General features: G+C 45.3%; 2 protein-coding genes and 1 long non-coding RNA gene across 10 annotated transcripts in view; 1 reads left to right on the top strand and 2 right to left on the bottom strand.

Moving 5' to 3' along the window:
- The window catches only part of LOC135275760 (uncharacterized), a 126,404-nt gene that overhangs the window by 38,635 nt on the left and 61,308 nt on the right, over positions 1-26,461 (top strand). The gene's annotated exons all lie outside the window — the stretch shown is intronic.
- MFSD6L (major facilitator superfamily domain containing 6 like) lies at positions 8,588-11,161 on the bottom strand. Its single transcript, XM_012457400.2, has one exon. It carries the CDS (start codon positions 10,969-10,971, stop codon positions 9,214-9,216), a length of 1,758 nt encoding a protein of 585 aa, XP_012312823.2. The 5' UTR covers positions 10,972-11,161; the 3' UTR covers positions 8,588-9,213.
- PIK3R6 (phosphoinositide-3-kinase regulatory subunit 6) overlaps positions 11,552-26,461 on the bottom strand; it is a 66,279-nt gene continuing 51,369 nt past the window's right edge. For 5 of the 8 annotated variants that reach the window (XM_064378320.1, XM_064378321.1, XM_012457580.2 and 2 more), the window contains 2 exons: positions 15,114-15,226; positions 11,552-14,547 (listed from right to left, as the gene is read on the bottom strand). In XM_064378320.1, coding sequence (XP_064234390.1) covers positions 14,391-14,547; positions 15,114-15,226 — 270 coding nt within the window. In that variant the 3' untranslated portion in view covers positions 11,552-14,390. The remainder of the gene's footprint in view (positions 14,548-15,113; positions 15,227-26,461) is intronic. The other 3 variants (XM_012457579.2, XM_021674724.2, XM_064378319.1) reach the window with 1 other exon arrangement.

Genomic DNA, 26,461 nt, shown 5'->3' with positions numbered 1-26,461 from the left:
CTTGCAAAAAGATAAAGGTTTCATGAACACGGCTGTGGAAAGCCACTGGATGCTAGGTATGCCTTCTGCTTTGCCCCATATCACACATCACCAAGTGGCAGGGCTTCTGGTCTCAGGCAGTCAGCAATTGTAGAAGGAAGCTAGCAGATGAGGAGTTTTTGCCATATTGTCTATAATTCTTATGATCTGGGCTTCAGTTTCAGGTTTTGGATGGATGGCTTCGTGGGCTCCCGGGCTCTGCAATTTCTGAGGAATTCCCCCTCATCACATGGGTTCAAAATTATAAAATCATCCACCATCCTTGATCTTCCTTCTTCCTCGCTCCCCAGTCCCATTATCCAATCAACAGCCAAGGGCTGGATTGTTGATTCCACTTCTGAAATTCCATCACATATATTATGTTGTCACTTGATTCTCATATCTTTTGGGATGCAGCCACTTCTTGCCTGGAAAATTGCAGTAGTCTGTCCAAAACAAATGTCTCAGAACCCATAATCTCCATCAACTCAGACTCATTGTTCAATTCGCAACAGGCAAGAGTTAAGTTTTTGGCCGGGGTGCGGTGGCTCACACCTGTAGTCCCAGCACTTTGGGAGGCTGAGATGGGAGGATCACCTGAGGTCGAGAGTTCAAGACCAGCCTGACCAACATGGAGAAACTGCATCTCTACTAAAAATACAAAAAATTAGCTGGACATGGTGGCACATGCCCATAATCCCAGCTACTCAGGAGGCTGAAGCAGGAGAATCGCTTGAACCAGGGAGGTAGAGGTTACAGTGAGCCAAGATCGTGTCATTGCACTCCAGCCTGGGCAACAAGAATGAAATTTGGTCTCAAAGGAAAAAAAAAAAGAAGCTTTCAGTTCTCTCCACAGGCTAGTCAAATCTTCTCTTCTAGAGGCCCCATAGTCTTCAGAGGAAGAACCATGGATTTGTAGTGGCCAGACCAGTTAACCTTTCTGAGTCTTGTTTTCCCCTACTGTAAATTGAGATTAGTGTGGGAATTATGAGCACTGCTGTATGCAGGTATGAGGCATAGAGAGCAGAAGCAAATTTCAACCAGTGTGAGTTCTTTTTCCCTTAGATTGAGGCTTAAGGGGTTCACAATCTGTTCCAATACATCTTTTCAACTTTGTTTTCCATGAATCCCCTATAAAATCTACACATAAATCTGGTGTCTAATCTTTGCTGTGCTCCTACCTCTGATCATTGCTTCCCTGCTAGGAAGAGCCTCTCGACCTGCCTGAGTTGGTTGAACATAGCAGTTGAGAAGATGGACTCTGTGGTCAGATAGACCTAGTTTTGAATTTTAACCATTCTGAACCTTAGTCACCTCACCTGCAAAGAGGCCATACTAATATCTTACTTCATAAATGTGATGCTCTGACTTGATGAGATAAGCTTTGTCTAGCTCCTATTGGCATGATGCACAAGATTCCTGCTAGTCTGGGTGTGGGAGCCCAGATTTGTCCCTGGCACCAACTCTATTGGGTTGAAAAGATCATCCAGAAAACTACAAATGGCATTTTTCAAAGGGTCTCCTAGGGAACACTAGTTGTGAAAGATCGTGATTAGTGTTACATGGGAAGACATTTGCTGTGTCACCAAATAAGAGGAATTATAGGTCAAAGAGAGAGAAACAAGTTTGTTGACTGCAGGCTTTTGAGAGTCTTCAATTGCTAATAGGCATTGCAAGTTTCTAAAAGATGACAATAGTTAACGTCATTTTCCAAAGTTGTTTGGCCACAGACAGAATCCTTACGTAATGTTCTCCCCAACCCTACACCTACTAGGATTGCATGTTTTACAAACTCACTTGGAAAATAATGGTTTAAGTAAACCTTAGTATAATAGTTAATGGTTCATTCAATATTTACTTTCTTCTTAGCTGGAACCAAGACATCTCAGAGTGTCAGACTCAATATTGTTAATAGCTACAAGACCGGGAGCTAAGAATTGTGTTTATTTTTGATTCTGTAAAGCTTAACTGACCTATTGGTAAAGTAGGTAACAGAGTGAAAGTTACAACCTGAAGTCTAAGTCTTTATGACCTAGTCCTTCCTTCATATGCAGGCTTATTTTATAAACTCCGTGAGGGTCTTTTCAGAAGGTCTCTGCACTCAGCCGTCCCACCTGCCCAGAGAGAAATGCTCACTATTTGAACTTCTCACTTGACATTTACCTTGTCCTGGCCCATTCTGTTTGTGGACATGCTTTTGTGGTTAGGCCTTTCCTTCTGATTTTGTCAGTATTGTTCCCAGGCAGGCTTTGTCATAGAAGCAAAATGCAGTTCAAGGTCTCACCTCTGCACAAGTAGACAGGGTGGTTAGCATTGGCCCCATATCCAAGGGAGAGAGTCCACTGAGTGTTACTCTGATTGGACAGGGTAGTTCATATGCACATCCCCAAACAATGATTGTGGCCCTGGGAACAAAATGTAAAAAATGGCATAAAGCCATTGGGAGGTGACATTAGTTACCCCAGGAAGATGTGGGAGGTGTCTGGTGATGTTATGCAGGAGGAAGTGATGGATGCATTCCTAAAGACTCACCTAGTACCCCGAAGGATCCCAGCCTCGCTCAGTACATGCTTATGAAGGAAGGGTGACTTGACGAAAGCTTGAGCCCTGACATTCTTGTGTTTCCTGAAGAACCTCCCCAGGGCCTTCACTCTGAGCCCACTTTCCTCTATCACAGCCTCTGACTCTGCACACCCCACCCAGGGTGCCGCCTGCATAAAGACAGAAGCCTGCAGGGCTGAACAAGGAGAAGCAGCAAAGTGAAGAGAATTTGGGAAGCTTGTGATAGCAAAGTCACTGGTCATGGGGTAAAGGGAAGACAAAATTAGGAAGGAGGTTTCCTAATTTGGGCCATTGGGAAGGTATTTGGCAGAAAATCTGCCTCAAGCAGGTGAATCTGTATAATTAGCCTGAGGCCGTTGAATGTTTTGTTGTTGGTGTTGTTTTATCCATGAAATGTGACCAGCATGAAAAGTCCGACATGCATACTTCAGGGTAAAGCACCTGTGATATTCATCAGATTATTAAAGCAAACTATATGTCCTAAAATGTGAAAAGCCACTTCTTTGAAACAAGGTCAGAGAGGGAATGGTAAACCAACTTTAGCAGAAATAAAAAAGTACGTATTGGTCAGGAAAGGCTTCCTATAACGATATACCTGTCAGAAAGACTACTGTTTCCACCCCGCATGCTGGAGATCCATGCAGCAAATGGAGTGGCAGGGACAGACTTTGTTTGAAAGAAGTAATTTGCACTGAAGATCATTGTTGGTATTCACTTGGGGTGGCTGGCAAAATATTAAAGACATATTAGGAAAAGTTATAGATTAGTCTCAAACCTTTTGGAAGGCCAAAAGGTTGTATTGGGGCAGGCCAAAGGCACCAGCTGGTTGATTACTGAGAGCCAGCTCAGCCGTAAAGGTAAAGACTCCCACCAAGGCAGCCCTGAAGGAATTGAGAGACAGACACCCAGATAGAATGGCAAAGTGGGTCTATCTGGGGGCCAGCAGCCTTCGGAGCTAAGAGCCTCAGGGGCGGACAGCATTCCAGGCTGAAGGGCCCTGAGTAGACTCTGAGCCATGCATTTATTCTCTCTGAACAGGTGATCATTATTAACAAACAGATGTTCGGTATCTTCTCATAACAAAATATGCCAAATAGGCAGCTTGTGCCTGCTTACCACTGATCGCAGACAAACTAAAAAGTATTCTCCACAAGGGAGCCACGGGGACAGGGTCAGATGGCTTAAAGAATTGTTTCAACCTGTGTATGATATTTATATATTGTCCTGCCACTTTGGAATGCCCAAGTAGTTTTCTACTTGGTGGTGGAGGGCCGGCTAGGTTTTCCTTGCCATTGTTCTCTCTAGCAAACAATATATTCTATCATACACTCAGCATTTCTAAATATTCATTAACTTAGCATTTCTCAATAACTTAACATTTCTCAACAGTCCATTAAGTTAGGGGGAAGATAGGGACGAGGCTTTCCCAGTTAAGTCTGTCTACCCTACATCCCTTTGTCTCTATTCTGTTTACTCGTGTAAACTTTGTGCTGGATGACCCTCTCAGGGGGAGATCAAAGGGGAATTACCTGTTAATAGTGGTTACTCTGGGTTGGAACCTAAAGCTTTTATCATTAGTAAAACCACTCTCAGTCTTTTAACCATGTTAATTATCTGCAAGTGTGTTGACTTAGAACCTCTGTTATGAATAAATATGTGGATGTACATGGGGTCTTGGTCGATTGGTTGCACTTCGCCATCGGAAAGCAGCCAGTGGCCATCCCTAGCCCACTTGTATCACTGTAATGGTGTGAGAGTGTATTCATTCATCTGTCGTTGACTCAGGGCCTGTAGGCCAGACCTCCGCGGGTGGTGACTGACGTCTCACATCATCTTCCAAATTTTTATAGACTTTGAAAGTAGTCAGTGGTCTCAGCATTTTCCTACAAAGGCCATATCCCCATGCATACATTAGAATCCTTCTCAAAGGGTCTTTCTCCAAAAGCATTGCTAACAAAAAAATGTAAAAAAAAAAAAACCTCAAACCTTTAGGGTCTTTCTCCAAAAGCATTGCTAATAAAAAATGTAAATAAAATAAAATAAAATAAAAACCTTTGAGATTTGAGAATTCTTTTTTTTTTTTTTTTTTTTTTTTTTTTACATTTTATTAGCAATGCTAATAAAGACTCTTCGAGAATAATTCTAATGTATGTGTGGGGATATGGCCTAGAGATCATCTGGCTTGATTCTATCTTTAGGCTTGTGAGTATGTAAAACTATCCACGACACAAAGTTATCAAGTCTTTTTGTTTTGTTCTTTTCTTTTTCCCCATTAAAGCACTCAAGGAACAAACACCACTGCTTTGAAGCATTTACTATTCTGATAGGTAATGTGCTCTTAGAGTCACCTGAGGTTGTTTTTGTTCTTGTGTACTTCTATGATGCTGATTAATTTTCAACAGCACAGTACAGAGAAAGGATGCTCAACATCATTAGTAACTAGGGACAAGTGAATTAAAATCACAATGAGATATAGTCTGTCTTCTGTATCTGTGGCCTCTGTACCTGCTGATTCAACCAACCATGGATCAAAAATAATCCAAACAACAAAATACAAATGCAAAAATAGGGAATAACAACTATTTACATAGCATAATCTAGAAATGATTTAAAGTATATGGGATGATGTGCTTACGTTATATACAAATGCTATGCCATTATATACAAGGGACTTGAGCATCCTTGGATTTTGGTATCTGTTGGGGGGGGGGCGGGATCTTGGAATCAATTCCCCAAGGATACCAAGAAACTACTACTACATGCCTATTAGAATGGCTAAAATTAAAGAGATTGATTTTACTAAGTGTTGGTGAAGGTGTAGAGAAGCTGAAATTTCTATGCACTGCTGGTGGGAATGTAAAATGTCACAACCACTTTGGGAAACTATTAGCAGTTCTTTAAAAGTTAAACATGGCTGGGTGTGGTGGCTCACACCTGAAATCCCAGGACTTTGGGAGGGTGAGGCGGGTGAATTAAAAGGTCAGGAGTTTGGCTGGGCACAGTGGCTCACGCCTGTAATCCCAGCACTTTGGGAGGCCGAGGCGGGTGGATCACGAGGTCAAGAGATCGAGACCATCCTGGTCAACATGGTGAAACCCTGTCTCTACTAAAAATACAAAAAATTAGCTGGGCATGGTGGTGCGTGCCTGTAATCCCAGCTACTCAGGAGGCTGAGGAGAATTGCCTGAACCCAGGAGGCGGAGGTTGCGGTGAGCCGAGATCGCGCCATTGCACTCCAGCCTGGGTAACGAGCGAAACTCCGTCTAAAAAAAAAAAAAGAATGGAAGGTAGTCAAACATTAAATAGCCCAAACAAACTTCTCAGCCTCCCATCCTTCCCATAAAATCTTTTAGATCCATCAGTCGTCACCTCCCTCAGTCTTCCGTCTTCTCTTTCTCTACAACCCCTCCCCCCAACTCACGCTTCTTTTTCTCTTCCCTTTTCCTCCTCTTCAGGCTAAATCATACTTACTTAACTCTTTTCTTAAGCCAGTTCCTGTTCCTCATCCTTTTGTTTAAGAGGACATATACGTGTTTGTATTTTGGTATTATTGTGTGTTCTGTCTAAATAGCAAAATTACTATCCAATCAGTTTCAAGTGATGGCTGCCGTAAATCTTAATATTTATTTTCCCCCCTTTCCCCTCAATTTCAAAGCCATAGAGCACAGTGATTAATAACTCTCAGGCCCAGGAGCCACCAGGCTGGATCTGAATACAGCTCTGCCACTTACTAACTGCGTGACCTCAGGCAAGTTACTGAACCTTCAGTTCTGCCATCTGTAAACTGGAGATGCTAATAGTGTCTACATTCTATGATTGCTTGATGACTAGTAGGAGTACACCGTGTACTTTATTTAGAACAGTGTCCAGCCTAAAGTGACCACTCAGTAGTTGTTATTTGTTTCACTGCAAATAGAAACATTTGGCAAGAAGTGTTGAGACAGATAGAGCTGGAAAGGGCAATGGAGTGGACAGTGCTTGGTTAACCACATCAGAATCATTTGGAGGTTGCTCTAAAAATGCAGATTTCTGAGCTTGCCTGTGAGACTCTGATGGAACCCAGGAACCTGGCTTTTTGCATCTGCTCCTCAGACTTGGATCGATAGCCAGGCTGGGGAACTATTGGCATGGAAGAAAATACCCCACATTTGGAGTAAGGAGATCCAGGACTCTGGTGGTGTTTCTACCAGTGACCCAATGTGTGACTTCTGAGACTCCATTTTCTCATGTGTAAAATGCAGATAACAAACTTGATGTTTTCATACAGTAGTTGTGGGGGTCACATTGCTGAAGTCATTTCTGTGGGGGAAGCTGGCTTACTGGGGTTAAAGGAACACAGGCTTTGCAGTAAGCTGGACCTGGCTGTGAGTTCCATTGTGGATACTGCTGCAGATGTTGCTACTCGCCAATTCTATGTCCAGCCCCCTTTTCCTAATGCATACCTGATTTTGCTTGGTGTGTAACTGTGCCTAGCTTAAAATACTTCCTCCCAGACTTCCTTGCAGCTAGGGTGGCCATGGGACACAGTTCACTCAGCTGAGGAATTTCTGGGGAGGCTTATCTTTCCTTTTTTTTTTTTTTTTTTTTTTTATCTTTTTTCTTTTTTGTTTTGGAGACAGGGTCTTGCTCTGTAACCCAGGCTGGAGTGCATTGGCACAAATACGACTCACTGTAGCCTTAAACTTCTGAGCTCAAGCTACAGTTGCACACCACCACACCTGGCTAATTTTTTTTTTTTTTTTTTTTGTAGAGACAAGGTCCCACCATATTTCTCAGGCTGGTCTCAAACTCCTGGGCTCAAGCAATCCTCCTGCCTCAGCCTCCCAAAGTGCTGGGATTATAGGCATGAGCCACCATGCAGCCTATTTTCTTGATATAGACACTTGTTCCTGTTTCTTTTTGCCCTATTGTCTTTCCCTTTTCTTACTGCCTGGAACATGGATGAAAGGTGTGGAGGAACAGCAGCCGTCTTGTTCCTATGAGAGTACAAATCTGGGAGGGTTGCCTACAGGCTGAGTATGACAGTGTGAGGAGATGAAAAGATTCTAGATCCCCAGTGGTGTCATCCAGCAGTGGCAGGCACCACCTCTGCACTGCCCACCCCAAATGTCTTATATTTATGAGACAAATCTCTAATTGCTTAAGGCGGAGGTAGTTTTTTGTTGATTATTTGTACCCTAAAGCTTCTTAGGGCGAATTAAAAAAAACAAAGATCCTAGTACCATGTCTGACCCTGTGGACATTCATATTTCTGCTTCACCTTCTCCGGCTATGAGACATTTTCTGCATTTGTGCAGTGAGGCTTCTTCTAAATTCAATACCTTATTTTTAAGTGATGATTAGGTAGACCAATTGGGCCCTTGGGGACTGGCCTTTGGAATAAAGGGTCCTTTATTTCAGGCCCTTCCCTGGGGGAGTTTGGGAAGGCAGTAGCACTAGTCTGTCACTCCCAAAATCCCACCAAGTGCCTCCATAGTGTGGAGAACCTGTAGCGCTCTTACCTATGGAGACGTCTGCACCTCAATAAAATCAGATGTTAAAATCTTAGGCCGGGCGCGGTGGCTCACACCTGTAATTCCAGCACTTTGGGAGACCAAGGCAGGTGGATCACGAGGTCAGGAGATGGAGAGCATCCTGGCCAAAATGGTGAAACCCCGTCTCTACTAAAAATAAAAAAATTAGCCAGGTGTGGTGGTGGGCGCCTGTAATCCCAGCTACTTGGGAGGCTGAGGCGGAGAACTGCTTGAACCCGGGAGGCAGAGGTTGCAGTGAGCCAAGATTGCCCCACTGCACTCCAGCCTGGGCAACAGAGAGAGACTGTTTCTAAAAAAAAAAAAAAAGAAAGAAAAAAGAAAAAAAAATCTTCATGCGCTCTTGTGAGGTGGAGCATGCAAAATGTGAGTTCAAAAGACATGAAATTGCCCTTGCTCTGATGTAAATGTAGACAATGATTCTAAGTAGGACACACATTTATGTGAAGGTAAGAATGAAACCTATTAACCTCCCACTCCCTCCTCCCCCAACACATAAACATTTCCCATTATTTTCTCCTGTTGGAAGTACTTGAGTGTGAGTGTGGGCACTTGTATATCAGTGGGGACAGAAAGGATTTTGTTTTCATGACCATTCTTACCTGCCCACAGCATGGCTTTTTTTAGGAGCAGGCTAATGCATTTATGACCCATGGGAATGCCGTGATTCACCCATGTCAGCTGCCCTCTCTGCCAACTGAGTCCTTCAGGTCCCCATGGTCTTCCTGTCACTGACAGTTTGATCCCTTCCACCATTGCTGAATTCAACAGCACCTGAGTCAGGACTCTTGCAAACCTTACACATCAAAATATAGTGACTACAAAGGGAAAGTTTTTAAAAGCAAATGTATTCTTCCTCCATTAGTTAAAAAAAGATTGAATGGCAAAACGTTAAATCTCCTTTTACTACAAAAGTAAAGAAAATCATGCAATGAGATGATCCTGTTGGGCTTTCAGCATAGACACCCTCCCCTTTCTTCCCCAAGGCTCCCTGCAGTCCAGGGCAGGTTTCTGCTTTCTCCCTGCAGTCCTTGGCAGGCTGAGCTTTGTTCAGTCCCCTCGTTCCATCCTAGATCATAACACTCTGTATTTCTCAGCCCTTTCAGTCTGGTTCTTCCTTCATGGCCTTCACAAGCCAGTCCCATTCTGTCACCTGCTCAGAGTCACTGGTGTCACTCATCTCTATAAACAGCAGCCTTGAGTACTTGATTTTCCGCTCTTGGGGCAGCCTCCGCTGTATGGACAGGAAAAAGGCCAACCAGAGCAACAGGACCACACAGCAGGCCTGGTAGAGCACAGCCAGGCTGAAGCGCATCACCACGAAGCCCCCGACAAAGCTGCCCAGGCTACAGCCACTCCCGTGAAAGTGGCCTCGGAACAAGGCACTCAGAGCCCTCTCCATGCGGGGAGTGGTCAGGTCCTCTATTGAGGCCTCCACAGCCCACCACAGAGCCCTGTTGCTAATGGCACTCAAGATTTGAACAGGGAGGACAGACCACCAGCTCCAGAGGAAAGAGTAGTAGAGCAGCTGCCCAGCGAGGCAGCCCAGCCCCAGCCCCACCAGGCCTGCCCTGGACAGTTTCCTAAGCAATGTCGTTTTGAACAGATGAAGCAGAATTTCCCCCAGCAAGCTGAGGGCAACCGAGAAACCCATGACCAGCTCGCTGCTCCCATGGTCCTTCATGTGCCAGAACAGAAAGTTCTGGATAGTACTGATGATGGCTCCTATCAAAACAACGGTGGAGGCGAGGAGAATGAGGCGGGGGTCACCCCCCACAATAGACAGTGCTTTGACGCTTTTGTAGCTGGGCTCCCACAGCTGATAGATGGGAATGGGAAAGGCAATGCTCACCAATAAGGCCAGGATGCTGACCACCGAGTAGCCATAGAAGTGGACCACACCCCGGGGGCCACTGGTCATCAGGAAGCAGTCCAGCTGCCCCACCAAGGCTGCGATGCCACACACGCCTGCCGACATGCCCAGCAACCTCCAGACTGACAAGCTTCTGTATCGGTCAGTGGCATCAACAAAATCCAGGTACTCATAAAGGATGTCATCTGCCACCTGCTCCAGAGGTGCTGTCAGCAGCTCCCAGAACGCCATGGACCCCAAGGAGAGGATGAAAATCCACCGCAACCCTTCCAAGGACAAGTCAAAAGCCCAGGGTTTCCCCTGGGTCCCTGACAAATTGGCTGGATTTCCGGGCCCTTTCCCGGCAGCAAGCAAGGGGAGGGAAGTCTTGACCAGCTCAAAAGTAACTTCCCAGGGATGACCTTTCAGCCCTGAAGTGTCAGGATGGAGGAGAACTTGGGATGTGGTCCTAGCTCCTTCTACAGAGAGTGCTAAGTAGCTGTGAAGATCACCGAAAGTTTCTTGGTCACTTTCACCAGGTGGCTTTCTGAAGCTAGGCACCTCCACCTCTCCAGTCCTCTTGGCTGGGTGGCTAGAGGCAGGCTCTTGGGCCGAGGTGATGTTCACAGGTAGTGTGACCCCCAGTAGTGCATCTGTGCTGGTCACGCTGCTGCTTCCATTACAAGAGAGGTGCACCCGATTTTTGTCTGCCAGTGGAACCAGGACCATCAGCAGGCTGGCCCCCACCGAGCAGAGCAGGGAGCCGATCAGAAGTGTTCTCTGTTTCTGGTAGTTTTTGGCCAGGATGGCACAGATGGGAGCCCAGAAGGCAGCAATCAGGTGCTTGGTTCCCATTAGGATGCCCACCCAGGGCGCGGCCAAGCCCAGCTGCCTCAGGTAGAGGGTCAGGAAAGGGGTCACGCAGGCTTCCCGGACCCCGCACAGCAGGTGAAAGAGCTTGGCCACCCCCAGCGCCCTGCTGATGTCCCATAGAGGGTTGGCGCTCATGGCTGCCCGGCTCCTTCAGGCCTGGGCCGACAGAGGGCGGAGCTGGGCGCGCAGGGCAGGCGCAGCCCCTTGTTCTCGGGACGGGGGCTCAGGGGTCGGGGCTCCGAGCGAGTGGGACTGCGGCCCGGGTCTGGGGCAGCGCCACGGTCACCAGGTCAATGCCCGCCCCCAGCCAACGCCCTCAGGTCCTCCGCCCAGAGGGAGAGGAGCAGTGGGGGCGGGGCTGTGGGTGGGGCCGGCGTCCCGCGAGCCGCACCTGTCACGTCCCGCCGCCACCGCGGTCCACCTGCCCGGAAGTTCGCAGGTGCGCAAGGGGCACGTCCCGGGGCCTGCACGTTGCGCTCTGAGCCCCGGCAGCCAGGCTCCTCTGGCTGCCACTGCAGCCCAGGAGCCTGGGCTAAACACCTGTACTGCTTCAGGCAAGTAAAACCGTCAGAGTCGGCCTGCGGGGAGCCAGAATGGAATGCATGGCATCCACCAGGCTCTCTCCCTCATCTTCTTCAGGTCTTTACCCCATCAGTGACCAACAGCTGACACCGCAAATCCCATAACCCTGTCCCCACCCTGCCCCCAAGAATCCCACTCCCCTTCCCTACTTTGTCATTCTCTCTAGCACTTATCACTGTCCAAGGCACTACAGGTTTATAGTTTATGTGTTGACCTTTATTGTCTGTCTTCACCAGAATCCAAGCCCCAGGAAGGCAAGTATTTTTGATCCCAGGGCCTAGAATGGTTTCATTGGATGCGTGCTGCCCTGGGAAGTGGCATGACCTTGGATGACACGGTTGTCTCCACCTGGGAAAATCCGTAAGGAGGGCTGACAGCTGATGGCAGTCGTCCAGGGACACTCTTTGCAGCCGATCTGCCAGCACGTGGCAGCCCCCAGAACCCTATGTATGTGCTGCTTAGTTTTAATCTATACCTAAGGGTGCTCAGATGCCCTGTATGAGAGTACACACAGCTGAGGTGGTTAGCTAGCCTTTCATCAAAAAGACAGAGATAGCTAAGACAAGCACTTCATCTAAAATCAACAGAAGTGTCTTCACTAACGAACATGATAGATATTATAAATAGTTTTTCACTGGTGAAATTAGTGGTGTCCAAGTCACCTGGGTTGGGTATAATTTTTCTGAAAGCATTTCTTCTCTTGCTGGAATAGGATATAATCTAGAGATTCCAGTAGTCCAAACCCTTTGGAAGGATGCCATAGGGTTTGCTTCAGAATGGTCCAGTGTACAGCCACTGATTCAGTAAGCCTTTTGTACAAGGCTTGCTCGGAGCACCTAATTTGGCTGGAGATGGAGCAGAAGTACTTGGCAACACATCTCTATGTGTAATGGAATTCGATCTATGACTTGCCTTCATTGTCAGCTGGTACACAGTATGTTGGGGAGGAGGCCCAGGGGCCTCACTTAACCTAAATAACTGGTAAACGCTGCAGATGTCTACTGAAAACCTAATGACTGAATGATCAAATTGGTATGAATTTGTTTACATCATGCCAGTGGCAGGAAAAATAAAATCTAGTTTCCTCCAGGTAAACTCACTCTAATTCAATGCTACTGCAATCATTTCAGGTTTAAAACCACCTCGGTCACACTGATGATAGTCCCTAGTCCCACCCTTCCCTGGGTCCTGCTGTGGACAACCTCAGTGGAGGATATCACATCCATCCACTTCTTAGTCCTGACCTGTCCTGGGTTCATGTCCACTGGGAGGCAGGTGTCAGACTCCAATGTGCCTGGACATGTGCAGGTGTGCGAGAGGCATGTCCTGGGGCCTGCAGGGTGTACCCCAAGCTAGACCATGGGCCCTGTTCAGCCTCTGGCTGCTGGTGTTGCCCAGGAACTTCAGGCAAGTAAAACCATCAGAGTCAGGGTGGGGGCAGTGAGAATGGAGTGAATGGCATCCACCAGGCTCCCTTCCTTGCTGCACAGTGCTGGTGTCTGTGAAGGTGCCCACAATTCTGCACCTGGCCTTCAGTCACCATGCTTCACACTGCTGCCCGAGAAAATCTTTGCCTGCTGCCCATGTCCCATACAGGCACAGGGGCTCTCTCTAAGGCTGCCCTTGGGCCCCTCTGCCTCTGCACCCCAGGTGGTCCATCTTACACTCTCCTTGGCATTGAGAATGTGTCCTGCCATTGAGACTTGCTTCCACTCCTGGGGCAATGAGACCCAAGGCAAAGTGCCCTCTTCTCTATTCTTGGATTCCCAAACTTAAAAGGGAATCTTCTACCACCCTCACCTTACCCCCATGCCCACCATCATCCCCTGGCACTCCATCTAGGTGATAGGACTCAAGTCCAAGCATTTTGTCCTCTCTGTTTCTTTCCCCCGACACCATACCTATTTCTGGGGATGAGGAAACTAAAGATGTGTCATTGATCCATTTTACACCTGGATGTAGGTTTTTGAACATAAAAGCCAAGAATTTTTGATGTATTTAATCTCTGGCTTGGCCAGTGTGGTGGCTCACACCTGTAATCCCAGCACTTTGGGTGACTGAGGTGGGAGGCCGAGGTTGCCTATGTTCCTGGGCAACATAGGAAGACCTCATCTCTACCAAAAAAGCCTCCAAAAAAACAAAGAAAAAACCCAAACCTAGTAGGGCATGGTGGCATGTGCCTGTGATCCCAGCTACTTGAGAGGCTGAGGTGGTAGGATCACTTGGTCCCTGGAGATCAAGGCTGCAATGAGCTGTGATGGCGCCACTGCACTCCAGAGCAGTGACAGAGCAAGCAAGAGGCAGGAGACAGAACATACCAGTATATACTTCACAGAACTCTGACCTGGCCCAAGTGGACTCATTGGGTTATATAAAGGACTGCCCTGATGATTCCTATTAACATATAAATATTGCTAGATATGAGATGAAAGCAGAAGGACTTCAGTGTACATTTATTGAATCTGACATTTTTCCCTCACCTGATAGAGGCCCTTGCCTGGGCTGGTGAGGTGGGCAGTGGCCTGAGAGTGGGAAGGGAAGAGACTTGGGAGGGAGGCGGTGCCATTGCTGTTCCCTGCTTCCCATTTTCCCCTAGGACCACAGGGCTCTGGTCAAAACAGCAGCTCTAACCCTGGTTTTAAGGGCTGGGTGGGGAGCTTGAGTGGGAGAGGACAGTGGGAGAAGTGGGAATTAAAGCTAAATGAAGGAGTAGACATTTGTGTGAGAAGCTGGGCTTGGTGTGTGTGTTCTCAAGCAGCTGTGGCATTGCCCGGGCCATCCGTAGGCCTCTGTGTGAGCCCTTCTTCATCACAGCCCCCACAGCAGGCTCCCTGTGCTCCCAGACACTCACTGGCGCCTGGTCAAGGCCAAAGCTGCCCCGCAGAGCTGGGCCTTGCTCTGGCTCTTGGTGTAAGTGTTTGGGGTTGGTGGGGTAGTATATCCTTCCTCCTGGGTCTGCTGTCCCCGCAGGCTCACTGGACAATGCCAGAGAACGTGTTGATAGGCATCAGGAGGGGTTTGGGCTTGGCTTTGGTCGTTTCCATCTCTTTTTCCCCATGTGAATTGAGCCATGGCGCCTTGGACTTCTGGGCCCCAGCACATGGTTCTGGGCAGGGAGCGACCTCGAATCTGTGGGTGGAGAGAGACTAGCTCAGGTGACCCGTCTCAGGGATCAGATCTGCCCAGGGCATCTGAAAGGCAGAGCTGTTATTGTAGGGCATAGAGGAGGCGGCCATGCAGAAGAAAGAGAAAGAACAACCTGGGCCTGGGAGGAGACGCCTGAAGCAAGTGACTCTGTGTATGCCTCCCTTACCGCAACACACCTCCTGAGGGGAAACCAGTAAGGGTCGGCTAACTGGGACACAGATGCCATAGAAGGTCAGCCTATGTGGGAGGGGCCCGTGCCTACAGAGAGGGCTGGATCAGGAGGCTGCAGGCTGAGTGTATGCAGAGGCATCTGGGGAAAATGCAATATCAGCTGCTGCCCTGAGTCAGCCATTCATTTGCCTCGACTTCCTGGATCCAAGGCATAGGGCAGTGGCCTCAGCCCATGCTCACCAGGGACACCTGCCTGGCCACAGGCTCTGCCTCCAATGAGGTGCCTTGTGCTAGAGGCAGGAGGTGGCAGGAGCTGGCACTTACTTCGGTTTGTCCCGTGGGCCCTGGACCTCTAAGGGTGGCAGGTCCAGCCTCACCTGACCACATCCCTGAAAGTGCGTTGATCATCCTTGTCCAGTGACAATGTCAGCAGCCTCTGGTCCTGGCTCTGGATCTGGATATCGTTTGTCCTGAAGGTGTTGGTCACTGTCTGCAAGGGAGAGATGGCGTGCTTGAGTGCCTTTGCTCAACAGGTAGCCCTGCTGACATCTCCTACCCTGGCATCTGGTGTGTTTCTTCAGTTTAGAACATGGGGTCTCCAGCTCTCCACCTGCAAGTGGCTGAGTAGTGACAACCCTGCACAAACTGCTTCTAGGCTGCCCTTGCCCTTGGATCTCACATAGTTTTTTCAATCTTTTCCCAACCTGTTGTCCTTGATTTTGAACACAAATAGGAATGCTGTGGCTAGTGCTTGCCAGGTTGTCAAGTTGCCTGAGCTTGAGTGTTGATTTCTTCAACATTTTCCAAGCACCTCCTATATGACCAGCATGTTAACGTGTGGAATTTGGGGGTATTTCAGGGGTTTTAAAAGTCTTGACCCCAGTTCTCAGCATTAAATCACATACATTATTTACCTGCAGCAGACACAGAGGGTCTAGAAAGCAGCCAAGGAGCCCATGCCTCAGACCAGGCCAAAGGAAGGCACCCCCAGGCATCCTTATAACTCCTGACCTGAGGGAGTAGCTCTAGAGAGGTCGCCTCCCACTGGGCAGAGAACTTGGAGCATTATGGGTTCCAGGTAGAGCGTTCAAAGGTTGTGGCTCATTCCACACACAGACAGCAGCTTTGGGAAATTTACAACCACAGAACCCTGGAGTTGCCAGAGGCCTTGGAGACCATCTTGTTCAAGTGTTCCTAACCCTGGTTGCCCATAAGAATCAGTTTTCAAAAACATAGTATCAATCTGGCGTGGTGGCTCACGCCTGTAATCCTAGAACTTTTGGAGGTGGAGGCGGGTGGATCACCTGACCTCAGGAGTTCAAGACCAGCCTGGGCAATGTGTTGAAACCCCGCCTATATTAAAAATACAAAAAAATTAGCTGGGCATGGAAGCATGAGCCTGTAGTCCCAGCTACTTGAGAGGCTGAGGCAGGAGAATCACCCAGGAGGCAGAGGTTGCAGTGAGAGATCACACCATTGTAGTCCAGCCTGGGTGACAGAGTAAGACTCTGTCTCCAAAACAAAACAAAAAAACCATAATAGCAGAGATTCTCATTTAAGTGGCATGGAGTTGAGCCCAGGCATGGGCATTTTTTTAAAAAGCTCCTGCGTGTAGGCAGGGCTAAGAACAACTGCTGAATTTTTCAGCGTCACTTAGGAGAGGCAGACAGCCTAAACTAAGGATTCGTGCATGCCCAGGAATTTCAGCTGAACTTTTACGGGGTGGAGGTAGGCCAGCCAGAAGTCTGTGGACAGGGTGTGCGGGATCCGCTGGGAGGAGGGTAAGAGCATAGTCTCTAAGCCAGGCTGCCCAGGCTCTAATCCTGGCTCTGCTACTTATTAGCTGTATGACCTTGAGCATGTTTCTTAATCTCTCTGTGCTACCTTTTAGGATTGTTGTGAAGATTAAGTGAGACTGTATATATTAAGTGTGTGGAACAGAGCCCAAGACCCTATTAAGAACTCTTTATTAATTATAATTTTCCAAGAAGGAGCCAAGCATGACTAATGGACTCAGTGATGAAGTCTCAGGTGTCAGAGGGGAAGGGGAAGCTACTGTGGGTTCTTTCTCTTCTTGGTTTGTCCCCTAGGCCAAGTCCCCACCTATCACCATAGACTCCTGTGAGTCTGAATGGGTGAGCTGTGAGTAAAGACAGATTTACCAAAACCTCTGTAAGACGGGGTTTGATAGTCCAGGAAATGAGAAAAGAAATGAGCCATGTATACAAATTGAGGACAGAGGACTCCAGGACAGAAGGTAACACGCAGAGGAGGGGGGCTTCTCCCCTGCTGCCAACACAACCTGTGGCAGCTTGACAGGGCACAGTGGCTCATGCCTGTAATCCCAGCACTTTGGGAGGCCCAACATGGGCGGATCACCTGAAGTCAGGAGTTTGAGACCAGCCTGTCCAACATGGTGAAACCCTGTCTCTACCAAAATTACAAAAAAATTAGCTGTGCATGGTGACAGGCATCTGTAATCCTAGCTACTTGAGAGGCTGAGGCAGGAGAATTGCTTGAACCCAGAGGTGGAAGTTGCAGTAAGCCGAGATTGCGCCACTGCACTCCAGCCTAGGCAACAGAGTGAGACTCTGTCTCCAAAAAAACAAACAAAAAAAAAACAAAAATCAAACCCTTTTAAAAGCACCTTTAGTGCTCTGGAGCTGTCAGCCACAGTGGGAGGTTGTGGTCAGGGGGCCAGGCAGTGGAACCTAGTGGGCACTGACTGGACAGCTAATGGAATGATTGTTGATACTGGAATGCCACTCATGACCTTCCAGAAATACTTGGAGAGATTGCAGGAGGCTGAAGTCCTGCATGAGCTGGCGGGGGAGGCAGGAGGTGGAAAAGCCAGGTGTTTTCTGTTTGCTATAGTTAATGGAATTGCACCTGAACTGATTGCAGCTGGTGAGTGAAATGCATGGTTTCCTTAGGTTAAAAGACTGGAGCTTGAATATGACACACTGAAGCCTGCACAGTGGTAGCTATGGGGGCAGCTCCCTGACTCTCAACTTGGTGTTCCTTCTTTAGCATCAGGCTGCTCTAGGTGTCTCTGGCAGGATTTGGGCCCCCATGACCTGGCCATGGACGTGGCCCCCACTTCTAGGTAATCATACACTGTCTCTGGGCTTGCTCCCACCTGCCTGCAGCGTAGCAGATGCCTTTCATTTCCCTTTGTGGTCTGCACACCTAGATACACCCTACCTGCTTGGCTTTGGCCCATAAGGACCACAGGAGTCTTAGATTTTAGTCTATAAATGCAGCCATGGAAGCCAGTGAAAAGGGCCAGATGCAGAATTTGCAAAGGATTCTGCTCTCAGTAAGATGAAGGAATGGGCAAAGGGCTGCTAATTGTTTCCTGTTCTCTGTTGTTGGCTACCAATTTTCCATACTTAAAGCCCCAGTTCTTCTGTTTCTGCTTTATTTCCCACTTATCTTCTATTTCAAACTTCCAGTCCAGCTAAGGTCATATCTGACCCTTAAACTTACTAAGCCAGCCACAATGGCCTTGCCCCCATACCGTTCTTCAAGCTGTCTCTGCCTTCTTTCTCACTCCAGCTCACCATGAGGTTCCCCTTACTGCTCAGTGGTTATCATCCAATCCATTAGTACAAAACATACACATGGACCTGCCTGGTTCCAAGAGGAGAGCACAGCTACTAGAATTTTCCCCTAGCAGGGTCCATGTAGGGATAAAAGGGAACTTGCTGAAGTGATAAGTTTAGACTTTCAAAAAGCCCCTGACCAGGTGGTTTAAAGAGGTCATTAAAAACGGAAACCACTTTAAGGAACTGACTTTGAAAGAGGAAATGCAACAGCAAGGTAAATAGGTCCACCTTGGAACCTAAAACTTAAATACCGGACTGCTCTATAAAAGACAGATTTCAGCTCAAGGCAGACCTCTGAGCCAATCAGAGCTCTCCTACAGTGGATAGGCTGCCTCAGAAAGAGTGAGCTTCCGGTTCTGGCGTGAGATGGAGGGCAGACTAGATGACTCAACAAACATCTGGTGAGGCCCTGCTGCAGGCCAGACACCACACCAACTAAGATGAGGGTCTTGAGCCTAGGGAGCTTCCAGGTCATTGACATACAAAGATCATGCCATTTATCCTGTCACAAATGTTTCCATGACTGTGTCTGCAGGGTCCTATGGGGGCAAGCACAGAGGTGGTGCACTTAGCTCACCTGGGTGAGGGGAGGAGGCTGGAGATGTGGAAGGAAGGGGAAAAAGTATTAGGAAAGGCCTCCTGAGGGAGATGACACTGGAGTCTCAACTTGGAGGATGAGTAGGAATTATAAAAAGAAGGTGGGGAGGTGGAAGGGAGGAATGAGGTTTCAGGTCAGGCAACCAGCATGAGCAAAGGCACAGAGATGTGACTTCAGGAACACTTCCAAACAAATGGTGGGAAGAGCCTGCAGGGAGTGCTCAGAGCTGCAGATGGAGAAGTGGTGGAGTGAAGCTATGCAACACTGAAGAGTTTTTCTGTCCTTGAAGAATGGGAGATGACGGAAGGGTTTTAAGGATGGAATAACAGGGGCAGGAAGATGGACTTAAGGAGGATCAGATATTGCCAGGGAGACCAACTGGAAGGGGATAGATGAAGGTCAGATTTTGGGTGACCAACTTGCTTGATTTGCCTGGAACTTTCCTGGTGTTAGCACTCCAAGTCCCAAGTCCAGGAAACTCCTTTAGTTCCAGGCAAACTGGGATAGTTGGTCAACCAAGCTGGACAAGAAGAGAGAAGACAGACAAGATGGGAGAGATTTGAGAAGTGTTCCATCAGGACACAGGAAAGTGAGAAAGATGAGGCAGCAGGGATGACTCCTGGCTTTCTGGCAAAGGTGATTGGTTAATGATGGTACCATTAAATGCAACAGGGGATATATAAGGAGAAGATGAAATAAAAATGACTGCTAACACATACATAATGTTTGCTTAGCCAAGCACTCTTCAAAGAGCTTTGTATGCCACAATCAATCCTCATAACTGGATGAGGTAGGTAATGTTATTACAGTTGGCCCTCCATATCTGCATATGTGGAACCTGCAGATATGAAGGGCCAACAGTAAGGGACTTTAGCATCCATGGATTTTTGTATCCTTGGGGGTCCTGGAAACAATCCCCTATGGATACTGAGGAACAACTGTCTCCCCATTTTATAAAATAATACTGAGTCACAGAGAGATTAACTTGCTTAACATCATATAGCTGGTAAATGGCAGAGGCAAGATCTGAACCCAGACAATCTGGCTCTAGAGAGCTCTTAACTATTGGAAAGTACTGGCTTTGATTTTAAATATCTTGAGTTTGTAGTATTGTGGGACATCCAGTTCATACTAACTTAGTTCAATGCAGGAGTCAGAAACTGAGGTATGAATATCAGAGAAGGAGATACCGATTTGGGAGGACTTAACAAATGGAACTGAATCCTTGTGAGTTTGATAGTCCAGGAAATGAGAAAAGAAGTGAGCCATGGATAGAAATTGAGGACAGTAGCTACTTAAGGATCTAGGAAAAGGAGTTCAGGGAAAGAGGCCAACAAGTAATAGGCATGTAGAAGAAAGTCTGTAAGAAAGTGGTGTCTCTGAATTTATAGAGTATTTAAAGACTCAGAGAACAGGGTTTAAGCTCTAGTGATGGAATTCCATTCAAAATTGATCAAAGGAATATAAAACATTTATGACAGTGCTAGAAGCCAGATTCATTGAAGTATTTTAATATATAAATATAATTTCAAATATACGCATTTTGTCTAATCACCTAAAAGGAGAATCGATCAGACTAACAGCAGGCTTCTCACCCAAAACCTTACAAGCCAGAAGAGGCTGGGGTTCTTTTTTCAGTCATCTTAAAGAAAAAAAGATGCCAAGAATTTTGTATCCTGCTAAACTAAATTCATAAATGAAGGAGAAATAAAGTACAAACCAGACAAGGAAACACTAAGGGAATCTGTAACTACTAGACCAATCCTATAAGAAATGCTTAAAGGATTTCTAAACATGGAAACGAAAGGGTGATATTCATCATTATAAAAACACAGGAAAGTATAAAACATGTAGGTCTTGTGAAGCAATTACACAAGACTGCAAAGCAACTAGGTAATAATTATGACAGAAACAAAATCTTACGTATCAATACTAACCTTAAATGTAAATGGACTAAATGCTCCATTTAAAAGGTATAGAGTCAGCTGGGAACAGTAGCTCATGCCTGTAATCCCAACACTTTGGGATGCTTGAGTCCTAAGCATTAAGACAAGAGGATTGCTTGAGTCCAGGAGTTTGAGACTAACCTGAGCAATACAGACCTCTTCTCTACAAAAAAAATTTAAAATTAGCTGGGCGTAGTGGCTGGCACTGTGGTCTCAGCTGCTCAGGAGGCTGAAGTAGGAGGATCAATAAGATATAGGCTAGTGGAATAGATAGGAAAAACAGGATCCAATTGTATGTTGCATACAAGAAACTCAATCCCATTTATGATAGCTAGAAAAAAAAAATACCTAGGAATACATTTAACCAAGGAGATCAAAGATTTCATCTCTGCAAGGAGAACTACAATACACTGATGAAAAAAATCATAAATGACTCAAACAAATGGAAAAACATCCCATGTTCATGGATTAGAAGAATCAGTATTATTTAAACAACCATATGGCCCAAAGCAATCTATAGATTGAACATAATTTCTATCAGACTACCCTCATTCTTCACAGAATTAGAAAAAAATTCTAAAATTTATATGAAGCCAAAAAAGAACCAATATCTCTGATGAACACAGATAAGGCAGAATAGCTAAAAAGGCAGAATAACTAAAGCAATCCTAAGCAAAAAGAATAAAGCTGGAGGTATCACATTACCTGACTTCAAATTATATTACAAGGCTATAGTAACTAAAACAGCATGGTACTGGTAAAAGTAGGCACATAGATTAAAGGAACAGAGCTAGAAATAAAGTCATATACTTAGAACAAACTGATTTTTGACAAAGTCAACAAAAATATACACTAGGAAAGAACACCCCATTCAATAAATGGTGCTGGGACCATTGGAGAGCCATAAGCAGAAGAGTAAAACTGGACCCTAGTCTCTCACCATATACAAAAATTAACTCAAGATGGATTAAAGACTTAAATGTGAGACCTGAAACTATAAAAATCCTAAAAAAAAAAATTAGGAAAACATCTTCTGGACATTGTTCTAAACAAATAATTTATGACTAAGTCCTCAAAAGGAAAGGTAACAAAAACAAAAATAGACAAACGAACTTAATTAAACTAAAAAGCTTCTACACAGCAAAAGAAATAATCAACAGAGTAAACATAATCTACAGAATGGGATAAATATTTGCAAACAATGCATCTGACAAAGGGGTTAATATCTAGAATCTACAAGGAACTCAAACAACTCAACAATAAAAAGACAACCCCACAAAAAAATGAGCAAAGGACATGAATAGATATTAGTCAAAAGAAGACTTACAAGTGTCTAACAAAAAAAGAAAAATGCTCAACATCAGTAATCATCGAAGAAAAGCAAATTAAAACCACAGTGAGATACCATTTCATACCAGTCAGAATGACTATTATTAAAAAGTCAAAAACAACAAATGTTGGTAAGGATGCAGAGAAAAGAGAATGCTTATACACCGTTTTTGGGAATGTAGATTAGTACAGCCTCTATGGAAAACAATATGGACATTTCTCAAAGAACTAAAAATAGAATTACCCTTTGATCCAGCAATTCCTCTACTGGGCATCTGCCCAAAGAAAAAGAAATCATAATGTAAAAAATACACTTGCACTGGTATGTTTATTACAGCACTATTCTCAATAGCTAAGTCATGGAATCAACCTAAGTGTCCACTGATGAATGATTGAATTTTTAAAATGTGGCGTATATATAGATACACATACCTACATATATGCACACACATATACACACACACCATCAAATACTACACAGCCATAAAAAGAATGAAATCATGTCTTTTGCAGCAACAGGAATGGAACTAGAGGCCATTATCCCTAGAGAAATGACTCAGAAAATCAAAACCACGTGTTCTCACTTACAAGTGTGAGCTAAACAGTGGGTACACACAGACATGCAAAGGGGAATAAGAGACACTGGGGACTCCAAATGGTTGGAGAGTGGGAGGGAGATAAGGGATGCAATACCATCAGTTGGGTATTCAGGTGATGGGTACGTTAAAAACTGGGATGTCTCTACTCTGCAATATATCCATGTAACACACTGTACTTATACCTCAAATCCATAAAAATAAAAAGTTTAATTTCAAAAAAAGTGTACATATTTTTAATTTAAAGGTAGACACTCACAGAAAAGGAGTACCTATGGCCAGGTGCAGTGGGTCACGCCTGTAATCCCAACGCTTTGGGAGGCCGACGCAGGTGTATCATGAGGTCTGGAGATCAAGACCATCCTGGCCAACATGGTGAAACCCCGTCTCTACTAAAAATATGAAAATTACCTGGGTGTGGTGGCCCATGCCTGTAATCCCAGCTACTCGGGAGGCTGAGGCAAGAGAATGGCTTGAACCTGGGAAGCAGAGATTGCAGTGAGCTGAGATGGCGCCACTGCACTCCAGCCTGGTGACAGAGTGAGACTGTGTCAAAGGAAGGAAAGAAGGGAGGAAGGAAGGAAGGGAGGGAGGGAGGGAGGGACATATAACTTCCATATCATCAGAGGGAGGAAATGAGGAAACAAAACCTGAGCAATATAGCAAAAAGAAACATAAAAAGATGGCAAAAAAAAGCACTTAAAAAAATCAGAAAGCACAACATAAGACAGCAGAGTCATACCAAATAGCATGTAAAGTTAGTGTCAATCGATTAAATTATCATTTGTTGAAAACAAAAATAAATGTGTTTCACAACAACGAGAATGTACTTAACACCACTGAACTGTACACTTAAAACATGGTAAGATGGTAAATTTTATGTTATGTGTTTTTTTACTATATTAAAAAGAAACACAAAGACTTTCAGACTGAGTCAGAACAAAATCCAATCACATGCTCTTTACAAGAGGCATATCTAAAATAAAAGAAAAATGTCTTAAAAATAAAGAGATGGCTGGGCACAGCAGCTTATTCCTGTAATTCCAGTACTTTAGGAGGCTGAGGAGGGCGGATCATGAGGTCAAGAAAACAAGACCATCCTGGCCAACATGGTAAAACCTCGTCTCTCCTAAAAATACAAAAATTAGCCAGGTGGTGGTGGTACATGCCTGTAGTCCCAGCTACTCGGGAGGCTGAGGCAGGAGAACCGCTTGAACCTGGGAGGCGGAGGTTGCAGTGAGCCGAGATCAGGCCTCTGTACTCCAGCCTGGTGACAGAGCGAGACACCATCTCAAAATAAATAAATAAAATAATAAAATAAATAAATAAAGAGATGAGAACTTCTGATTTCACAATGGCAGAGTATGCATTTTCTCATCCCCTCCACCTGTAATTCACCTTAAAACAAGTAGGTACACCTTTAATTAGACTAGAAGACAACTGAAGTGCTAGACTATAGTGTTGAAGTGCAGAGAAAGGATAGAGAAATGGCTTGGATAACTTATCATGGAAGAGGAAGGTCAAGCATAGGGGAGCTTTGGGAAAGTTTCAAAACTCTGGTAAGGCTTATGAGCAGGAGGCTCCACAGATGGTAGGGATCAGTAGGAGCCAGACAAAGGAGAACTGAGTGAAAGCTGGCTGAGGAGCAGCTAGATTGCTAATCTTCTACTCAGTGAAGCAATGAACCCTACCCTTGCCACAGAAACCAGAGAAACAGAACCAGAGAGACTCTGGACTTAGAGACACCACAAATGGAGGAGGATGGAGTGAAGTCCTGTATTCCAAATAGATGGGTTACATGAAAGTTTGCTGACTGAATGGTGAGACCTGTCCCCTTTCCCAGCTCAGCTCCAGAGTGACAAGCATATTCAGGCTTATCTACCCCTCATTCCTGGCCCCCTTTACTCACTGAGGCAGGAGCCCAAAGTACTCATTTCTGGAAAATCAAAACTGTCCTAGCAAAGAGACTTGCAGATACTGCCATCTGGGTTCCCTCCGTGGAAAGGACCATGGCCTTCTGACTGCGCACTGAGAAGCCCACCATTGACTCAGACTTTTAGTGCCCCACTCTTGAGTTAAGAGAGAGACCATTTTTTTTTTTTTTTTTTTGAGATGGAGTCTTGCCCTGTCACCCAGGCTGAACTGCAATGGTGCGTTCTCGGCTCACTGCAACCTCCACCTCCCGGGTTCAAATGATTCTTCTGCCTCAGCCTCCTGAGTAGCTGGGATTATAGGCACCCACCACCATGCCCAGCTAAGTTTTGTATTTTAGTAGAGATGGCGTTTCACCATGTTGGCCAGGCTGGTCTCAGACTCCTGACCTCATGATCCACCCTCCTCGGCCTCCCAAAGTGCTGGGATTACAGGTGTGAGCCACCATGCCCAGTGAGAGAACATACTAAGAGAGACCTAACATTAAGAGAGAGACTACAACAAGCAAACAGAAAACAAGAATTCCAAGAAAACAGACACAATTCAGAGAGCAGAAGAAAATTGGAAATAAATAGTGTCTTCAGAGATACATCCATGAAGCTAGAATGCTATTAAAAATGAATAACCAGAAATAAAGAGTTTCTAAATAGTTTAAATAGCCAGTTAATGAATTTGAAGAAAACTCCCCCAAAGTTGAAGAAATGACAAAGAGAAGGACAATGGGAGAGAAAAGATGAGACACTTAGAGCATTAATCTAGGAGGTCAAACATATAGTAGGAAGAGAAACCAAAGAAATAAAGGGAAGCAAATTATTTTAAAGATTGTATTAGAAAGCATCTGATAACTGAAAGATACAAGTCTCCAGACTGAGAATGTCCATCAAAGGTCCAAAATGATGAATGAAAAAAGATCTCACCAAGGTGTATTCCTGTGACATCTTCTCTGAAATAAACTATCTAAGGTTTCCAGAGACAGAGAGAGGGAAAAAAAAAAAAACAACCAGTCTTATACAAAGACTAGGCATAAGAAGGCATCATATTATATAACAGCAGCATCAAAACTAGAAGAAAGTTCATGTTCAAAGAAATCCAGATAGAATTGACAAAATCAAAACCATAGCAGGAACATCCACAAACCTCTCAGTTTTGACCAGATGAAGTAGACAAAAAATATTTTAAATTTGCAGATTATAGTAATGTAATATGTTTAATAACTAAACATCATACTTCATATATTTTATATATAGAAAGCAAACATGTATTTTTAGTTGCCATTGAATATTAAAAAGTTGATCATGTACCAGGCAATGAAGAAAATGTCAATAAATTCCAAAGAAGTTGAAATTATGTAAGTCAGATGCTTTGGCTGTTCTAGGAACGTTTGTTAATAGTCTTAGGAATCAAAGGGCTTGGGTTTAAATAGCCATGTGAGATGGGAGACAATGCTGTGTGCCTGAATGAAGCAGGGACTTTTGAAGGCTACACTCTTAGTGAAAGACTAGAAAGCAAAATAAAACAAAAGAAGCAAATGAAAAAACAAAAACAGAAATAGGGAAGACCACAGAAGAAAAGCCAATCCACTTTGGCTTGTGCTATGAGTAAGGAAGGCTAGTCTTTCCTGGAAATTCTTAGCTACAAGCCCATCCTGATGTGAATTTGGGGTATAAATGTACACTATCTTCATTTTCTGGAAATTTCTCAGACAAAATATGGTCC

Source organism: Aotus nancymaae, unplaced genomic scaffold (genome assembly GCF_030222135.1).
Source record: "Aotus nancymaae isolate 86718 unplaced genomic scaffold, 86718_ANA_hifiasm-v0.15.2.pri h1tg000018l, whole genome shotgun sequence".
In the NCBI taxonomy this organism is placed as follows: Eukaryota; Metazoa; Chordata; class Mammalia; order Primates; family Aotidae; genus Aotus; species Aotus nancymaae.
This window is presented reverse-complemented; position numbering and strand designations above follow the sequence as displayed.